The sequence below is a fragment of the Prionailurus viverrinus genome, chromosome C2 (assembly GCF_022837055.1).
Source record: "Prionailurus viverrinus isolate Anna chromosome C2, UM_Priviv_1.0, whole genome shotgun sequence".
NCBI classification, from domain to species: Eukaryota; Metazoa; Chordata; class Mammalia; order Carnivora; family Felidae; genus Prionailurus; species Prionailurus viverrinus.
The window spans coordinates 30,592,231-30,600,536 of record NC_062569.1 but is presented as its reverse complement, the minus strand read 5'-3'; the positions used below and the strand labels follow the sequence as shown (position 1 = coordinate 30,600,536).

General features: G+C 53.8%; 1 protein-coding gene across 1 annotated transcript in view; it reads left to right on the top strand.

Annotated features, from left to right (window-relative positions):
• The first annotated feature begins 225 nt into the window (after nt 1-225).
• KY (kyphoscoliosis peptidase) overlaps nt 226-8,306 on the top strand; it is a 46,127-nt gene continuing 38,046 nt past the window's right edge. The window contains exons 1-3 of the mRNA XM_047873964.1: nt 226-361; nt 3,405-3,467; nt 7,268-7,330. Coding sequence (XP_047729920.1) covers nt 226-361; nt 3,405-3,467; nt 7,268-7,330 — 262 coding nt within the window. The remainder of the gene's footprint in view (nt 362-3,404; nt 3,468-7,267; nt 7,331-8,306) is intronic.

Sequence of the window (8,306 nt, the reverse complement as noted above, 5' to 3'; positions counted from 1 at the left end):
GTGACTTAGAGCGGCTTCATTAGGGTAGCGCCCTCCCGGGCGGGCCCTAATGGCGTGTTTGGCAGAGTCAGCGAAACGCGGCGCCCAGCGGCTCGGCGGCGGGGGAGCGCCCTCTCCCGCGCCCTCGCGGTCTCCCGCGCCGGCCAGCGGCGCGCACGGGGCCATTTGCAGTGCAGGCAGCCTCGAGAGCGGCCGCGGCGCAACGGCGGGGAGCGAGGCGGCACCATGGAGCTGAAGAAGGACAGCAACGCCGTGTCCATCGACATGCTGTTGATCGTGCACTCGGAGAAACGGCGCGCAGCGCACGGCACGCACTCGGACCGGCAGGCGGACCCGGGCGCGCTGCCGCAGCGCAGAGGAGGTAACGAGCGCCCGGCCCGGGCCCCCAGACCCCGGCACCTCGGCCTCCTCGCCTGGGGCCCGCCCGCCGGGGGGCGCCCCACGCGCCCCCAAAAGAGGCCAGGGAGACCGACCCTCTCTCCCCACCGCTGCCTGCTCCTCTTGCTCCTCTGCAAGCACTGGCGTCCCGTCCCGTCCCGTGGCAACGCGCAGCCCCGTGATTGCCCCGGGTTGACTCCCTGTGCTTCCGTCACCCCCCGGGAGCCAGCTTCCTCCCAGCCACTCTCCGAAGGGTGCACGACAGGGTTGGAAGATGCCTGGGAGGAAGGGGGCCAGAACCTCAGTCCTGGCCCCTGGGTGACCGAGGCCTGCTCCTCACATGGCACTTTGTAGAGCGCAGGGGACCCAGGGGAATCTGTGTGCTGAATCAGACTTTGAGACGGGGAGCTCCCTTGGTGTCCTTGCACAACTCATGGCCTCAGTTTCCCCTTTCTTGAAGCCTCTCTCAGCCTCCTACAGTAGAAGGCATAAGGGTGGTGTAAAAGGCTTGCTAGAGTAAGCTGAAAATCTGCTCTCTCGGCTCTCACAGATCTATTAATTTTACTCCTCCTGTAGACTTTCTGAGAAAGGGTAGACTGGAAAAATAAAGTGACTCTTTATAGAGCAATTGTGGAAAGCAGCACTCAGGCCTCTGTAATCCCAGAGGAAAGGGCACACTGAAGAGAATACAGATGGAGAATAGGGGATGTTAAAGCCCCTCAGAAGTCCTAGGTGTATGATGAGGCCATTCCAAGCCTTCACGGGGGCTGGTGTGAGGTTTGTGCTAGGTTCACGGAGGGCCAGTGCTTTGGGACTGATGTTTTAACAGCCCTTGGTGCATTGCACATCCACCTGCCACCTGCCACACTGAAGCAATGGTGCCTTGAATGGCTTTGCCCCCACCAGTCACATAGGCTGGACCTGCCCCATGGTTCCTTGTGACCTCTTGGGGAGGAAGGCAGGGAAAGAAATAGATTCTGGAGAGCTGAGAATGTTGATAGGTACTCCGATCTCCCGCGGGATTTGAGGCCAGTTGTTTGGGTTAGTTGGTTCTTCCATTCCCAGAGCCGCTCCCAGGAGAGGCGGAAATGCCCCCCACCCTGCGTATTTGTAATGAGGAAATCGGCAGAGGCCCTCTGCTCCTTGATAGAAAAGAGACTGCTTCTACTCTGGACACTGCAGTCCGGAAGGCCTCCCCCTATGCATGGCAAGGCCAGAGGACCTCCACGAGGCCTGGCTCCAGGCCAGCCTGTGAGTCCCTCCCTCCCCCGCCCCCTCTGATCTCATCTCTCCTAAAGGCTCCAACACTAGAAAGAGAGGGCCTTTCAACAACACAGGGAAGCCTCGGAAATGCCAGGGATCAGGACTGGTTCAGAGGTGTCTGACCCCTAGCACTAACCCTACAGGCTCCAGACCAATGCATTTCACACTCATGACCATGATGCAAGGCAAGAAGGCCCTGCTTGCCAAGCCCTTTCTGCTAGTTTCCTCCACAACTTTCCTGATGGAGGTTTTTTCCCAGACACTATGGCAGTGCAGAGACCAGTGTCACTTATTTACAATCAGACAGTTCTGTACCAGAGTATAGAAGAGTGAGAATGCACAGCCTCTGAGGCCTGCTGGGCAATGGTGATGTCCAGGAGACCCCTGGCTAAGCCAGCCTATGGGCCCACACAGCCTAAGGCAGGGAAACACTGAACTAGACAAGCTTGTTCTAAGGCCTCCTGTTGGTGCACAAGATCCAAAACGCCCCCACACCTCTTCCAGGCATCTCCTCCTGTCCCCCCACCGCCCCCAGCCCAGGTCCTTGGCTCTGCAAAGGAGGGCCTAAGCTCCATTACTGTCACTGTACAGAGGACTGGGTGGCTTTCTGCTCTGTCCTTGTGGCAGAAAAGAGAGGGAAAGGAGGCAAAGGCAGCATGTGCCAGGGATTTGGGCTACCAACAGATGCTCTCTGCTCTTTCCCTCTATGGCCCTAGCATTTTCCATTGTGCAGTGCTTCTCAAAAATATGCCTGGGTGCCCTCACTTCCTGTCATATACCCCCTAGCCATGGAGGAGGTGGCCTAAAGTCCCCTGCCCCAAGTCAGGTTTCATCCCCCAAGTCAGTGTGATGTGTGTATTCTACTCTACGTGTGTGTCAGCGATGGTTCTGAGCCACAAGCCCCAGATCTTGGCTGCAGAGAGCTCTGCAGAATAGAAGAGCATCAGGAAGGGACAGAGGGACTTGAGGAGTGGTTGAAAGGGCTGGAGAACCAGGCTAGAGGCACAGCTTCCAGGAAGAGTGCCATAAGCTGCACAGCAGGGCTGGTCTGGTGAGGAAACCTCTGTTGCCACCAAGGAGCCCTAGATACTCCGTCCTCACCAGGAACTTGATTTTATTGCAGCTGCTCCCATTGCCAGAACATACGCCATTTCTGCGCCAGGAACTGGACCTTGCAACCACCACTTTCAGCCAGGACCAGAGAGAGAGTGCGCATGCACTTCCATTCCCTTCCCTCTTGCATCACCAGGTCTCAAGATGGAACCAGATGCAGGTGCATCTGACTGGCTGTGCCTAGGCCACATACATCCATGCTCTAGCTGCAAGGGAGGCTGGGAGAGTAGGCAACAATCACTTGCAGTTCCCACAGGGATAGACCATCTTTGCCCATCCCCCACCTCACATCATGACCCTAACAGTGGGAGATTCACCACATACAGGAAGAGGAAGGCAAAATCAATGGCAAACATCTTCTACAATAATACTTCCATATTTAAGAGGTAGAGATGTGGAGTGAAGAATAGGCATCTGCACTGTGAAAATTCTCCCTGGATGATGCTGATAACCAACCCCACCATCCTTGGAAACCACTGTTTTAATATTTTAAAGTGCATCTCATTCACAGGCAGTCCCCCTTGAATCCTGAGAGAGCCAAGTTCCACCAGCCCCACTTCACCCCAGATACATTTGCAACTGACCTGTCACTCGCTGGCCTGGGTCTCCCGGCCACTGAGAACCTCACTCCAAACCTTGTTATCCCACAGGACTCCAAGGTGTTGGAAATGGAATCCGGAGATGGCAGAAATTCGAAGGAAATGACGTGCATGGTAAATTCTCTCTTTTCATTTTGTTTTCCTTTCAATCTCTGTAATTCAACACATTGAAAAATGACTGGAAGCATTAGATTTCACATGTTCGAAAACTGGCTCTAGACATCTAACCACTCAGGAAGTAGCTGCTCATGACTCAGCAAAGCTCTGGGGCTGCTATGACTCTAGAAAGTTTTCCCTGAGATCAGGTCCTCCAGTTTCCTGGACGCTGTGAGGGGAGAGGAGCAATTCCATAAGGTTGAGCACCCACTTGTTCACTGGCTATATATAGGGAAGGACTTAGCATCATCTGGCACAGTGAGGTTTGAGTGTGTTCCCATTGGGGGTTGGGCTGCTTATGTCATGCAGGGCAGCCATCTTTGAAATTTTTTCCAAATGGAGAGGACAGTGGCCTGCTTTGGGACATTATTGCTCCAGGCCTAGGGAGATGGGTGCTATGGTTCCCGGATGGCCTGGGACCCAGAATACAATAAGCTCAGAGAAGTCAGTTTCCAAAGCCTCCTTTCTCTGGTGCCAGGCATCTGTTGCCCTGCAGGGAACAGGCCCAGGACATCTCTGGGAGTGCCATGCATGGATTGACTATACTAGGCCTTATTCTGTACCTTTCACAGATTCATTAGCCCAGCTTCCAGAACAAACATCAGTGAAACTTCACTGTAGGCACGTGAGAATTCTACTAAGAATTAGGCCTCCACTCCCAGAGCTCCATCAGGGGGCTCAGTCAGATCTGGGCCCATCAAATGCCAGTGTGAAGATACCACCCCCCGTGACCCTCTGCAGATGGGGAATCAGGACCCCAATTGCCTGAGACCAAACAGCTATGCTCTGCTAACAAAAGGGAAGTAAATTCATTCACTCATTCCCTTAATAAAGCTCTACAGGGCTTACTTTGTGCCAGGCAGGGATCCAGTTGTTGAGATGAAGATAGTCAGGAACGCTACCCTCATGGCACCACATTGACGGTTATAATCATGATGCTTTTCACTGCAATAGAGTCTCAACTCCCTGGAAGTGAAGAGCTTTCCTGTGTCCCCTGCCCTGTGCATGGGGACATGTTGTCCTTAAGACATACCCCTGACCTGAGGACTACCCCTCAGGGTCCTGGCTAATGGGCATACACGGTGGGATGGCTTCTTTAACCTTGTTACGAGGCCATAGGGCGATAGATGCGTCAACTCTGGCTGTACTGAAGCAAATGCCAAAGTTAGCAAAACTATGCTTCAGGCTCATGAGAATTATAAGAATCAGACCACCAGAAACCTGTCAGCTGCAGAAATGCACAGCAGCTGGTACAGGTATGCACTGCTTGGCCAGCGTACAAGTGGGTGAGTGGGCAAGTGGGTTGCAGTGGGAGGAAAGAGACACGGCATCTTCCTTTGTTACAGCTCTCTCACCTTGAGTTGTCTGAAATTCATCTTATGACTTCTTGGCCACATTCTTACATTAGAAGATTGAAATATAGTAAATTTATCCTATTTTTACCATCTTTAGCATCCCTGGTTTGAGGGAAATTTAGTGGAAAAATACAACAAAATAAATAGGATCATGGGGCACCTGGCTGGCTCAGTTGGTGCAGCATGTGGCTCTTGATCTCAGGGTTGTGGGTTTGAACCCTATGATGGGTGTAGAGATTACTTTAAAAAAACATAAAAATATTTTTAAAAAAATAATTAAATAAAGAAGATCACTAAAGTAGTTCTTGCAAAACTACCCGAGAACGGAGAGTTTCAGGTAAATGGAGGGCTGGAGAGAGGTTCTACAGAGGACTTGAGCCTGGAAAAAATGATGGCTGCACCACTCCACTGATACATGTAATTTAAAGTAAAATTTTATTTTTATTTATTTTTCAAATTGCACGTTTGCATGCATGCAGAAGTTAAAATTACAGCTTTTTTTCTGTGTTTTCTAATGGCAAGATTCTGGGTACATAATTGCCTTGCTGGTGCCCAAGGCACCCAGCCCTGGAAACTGGACGGCTTTCATCTGCAAAGGAGGCAGCTGACGGCTTATGCTGGTGGAGTGTGCACAAATGTGGCTGAACATGGAGCTGATCCAAAAAGGCACATGTTCCCCCTCTTGCTGCCCTGTGCACTCCTTGGGCTGGGGCGTTGGCAGGGTGGGGGGAGCCTGGACTGCTCCAAACTTTTCCGAGCAGCAGGTGTTTGGGCCCAGCCAACCCCACTAGCTTGCCCAGCAACGGGCTTCCCCTACTGTGATTGGCTGCTTTCCTTGGTCCTGGCTGAAGTCTGCCTAGCAGCACAGGGACTGACACCCCACAGCCACAGGGAAACCAATTGTGCAGCCCTGACTATAAATACCCACAGCAGCTATGCCAGCCAATCGTCCTCCTTGAGGATTCCCTCCCAGATCCTGTTTCTTTCATCGGCCAGCCCAGCAGAGAAGTAGCCAGCTGTGCCTGAAGGAGGTGGCCTCCCTATCCTCCCCTAAGTCTGGCCTAGAGCTCCAGACCAGCATCACCCTGGATTGGCACACACAGTGCTCCTAGCCCCTGGCCAACCCACCGACCTCAGCCCATGGGGTGAGGGTCCTGGCTGGGCCTGCTCATAGGAGAAGGCTGGAGCAGGCAGGTTCTCCAGGGCAAGACCCTGCCAGCTGGATCACAAGTCCAGCCCAGCTCAGTGACCTGCCTACCCACCTTGACTGGCTTCTACCTAGGCCAAGGTGTGGGAAGCACTGAGTGGCAGATCTGATTGGGTACAGAGAAGTCATCTGAATGGAACCTGCCTAGGCCAGTGCCCCAGAGGCATGCTTATTTCCAGGCCCAGTCACTGGTCCCAGTGGCTACTTCCAATGGCAGGCCCAACACCGTTTCTGCAGACCAGTGTGAGGCCAGGGGTGAAGGTGGCAGGTGAGGGTGGTAACAGTGGGGGAACCCCCTGCTGCCACAACCCTGGCCCTTCTCCAGCCCCTCCCTTGATCCCTCTGAAGCAGCCTCAGCAAGACCAGGCCACCACAGCAGCTGTTAAGGGAAAGATGTAGCAGAAGGTGTTGCATCCCATAGGAGGGGCAGGTAAGCCTGTGGGTTCCCCCTTCATGGCCTGTGGCAGGAACTGGGCATTTCTCCACAGCAAGCTGACCCCACTAGGCTCTGAGGACAGCTCTGTGTTCCAGGACATAAATACCCTTCGTGCATGGAGAGAGCTATCACATAGCGGATGCCCTGCAAATGTCTCCAAAACTGACCCATACGGCAATCACCCCAACTCCTAAGCTAGGAAGGCTGCCCCCACTCTTCTCAGAGGAGGAAGCTGAGCTAGGAATCAGGAGACTTGGGGTTCAGGTCCCAGTCTGACCTACCCTAGCAGGAGGGTCTTTGGCCAGAAGTTAAGCCTCCAGGCAGCAGGCTCATCCGCTGTAAAATGGGGATAGAAAGGCATGATGATCAGCGAGGCATCTTTTTGTATTTTGGCAACTGAGCCTGGTGACACTAAAGTTGGGAGTTATGGTTACTCAGCCCACTGGAGCTGTCCCCACCTTATGGAGAAGAAACCCAGCCTCTGCTGGCACCTGCTGAGAGGTGTGAGGGTGTGTGCACACGGGTTCATAGTCATTTGCCTCTGCATTCATGTGTGGAACTGTGCCTATTCCCACGTGTGTACACCATGGGGATGTGCTCGTGGGTGTGCGCATGGTTAAGCCAGGCCTGGGGTGAGCTTGACCCCCACCAGCTCACCTTTCTGGCGGACGCACACAGCTCCTTGCTCCTTGCTTTGCCTGGGGCAAACTCCTCCACGGTCCCTGTGGCCACTGCAGGTCCCTCTGTCTTGCGTCTACAGGAAACCTGGCGGAGAAACAGCACCCTCAGCAGACCCAGGTCATCACTTCCTACGACAACCAAGGTAAGGATTCACTGCTACCCGTGACCTCTCCTCCAGTTCCTGTGTGGCTGGATCTGCTGCCCAGGCCAGAGACAGCAAGTGCAGAGCACAGACTGTGGGGAGCAGGATCCCCTCTGCCCTGTGGACATTGGAGCACCTTTTTCTTCTCCCTCTCCCCGTGTCCCATGGGAAACAGTGAGAGGCTGCATGGGATAGAGTGATAAAGTCCTTGGGCCACAGAACTCACAGCTGTCCTCTTCACCCTTGCTGTCTTCACTATAGCCAACATTTATGAGTGCTAACCGAGTGCCAGGCACCCTGCCGATCCATTTACATAATTATTCTCATGTAAATGAAGCTTACCTATCTGATAGGTCCTCTTAACTGTCCTCAATTTACAGATGAGTAAACTGAGGCTTGGAAAAGTTGTCATATGTTTGAGAGCACATGGCTGGTGAGAGTCAGAGCTGGGGGAACCTGCCCACCCCACTACAGCCACCACCAAGGCCTCAGCTGTTAACCCTCACACAGCCCTGCTTCCACAACGCCTCTGAAAACCGGCCTCCCCACTGCCTACCCACTGTCCAAGCCTTCCCTCCTCCTGAGTCACAGCGGAGTCTGAGTCTTCCAGGGCCCTCCCCACAAGGAATGAGTTTAACTCGGCAAGGGGAAGTGAGAGGGCCCTTCCCCGAGAGAGCTCTTCCCTGAGAATCCTCACTTTGCTGGGATGGGTTCCGGGGCTCTGGGAGGGCAGGCAAGGGCATCACCATGCTGACTCTGCAGTTGACCAGATCTGAGAACACAGGGTATGTGGGGTGGTGAGGCTACAGTGATAGAGATGGGAGGACTTTACAGCTCCGGCTGGAGGGGAGGCCAAGTTAAATAGAGACTCCCACCCCCTACTCAGCCCCCTCCTCTCTCCCTCCCCACCAATAACCTCCCACCTTGGCCTCCTGCTCTGCATTAAAGACTCAGAGCCTGGTATCTATCTGAGAGC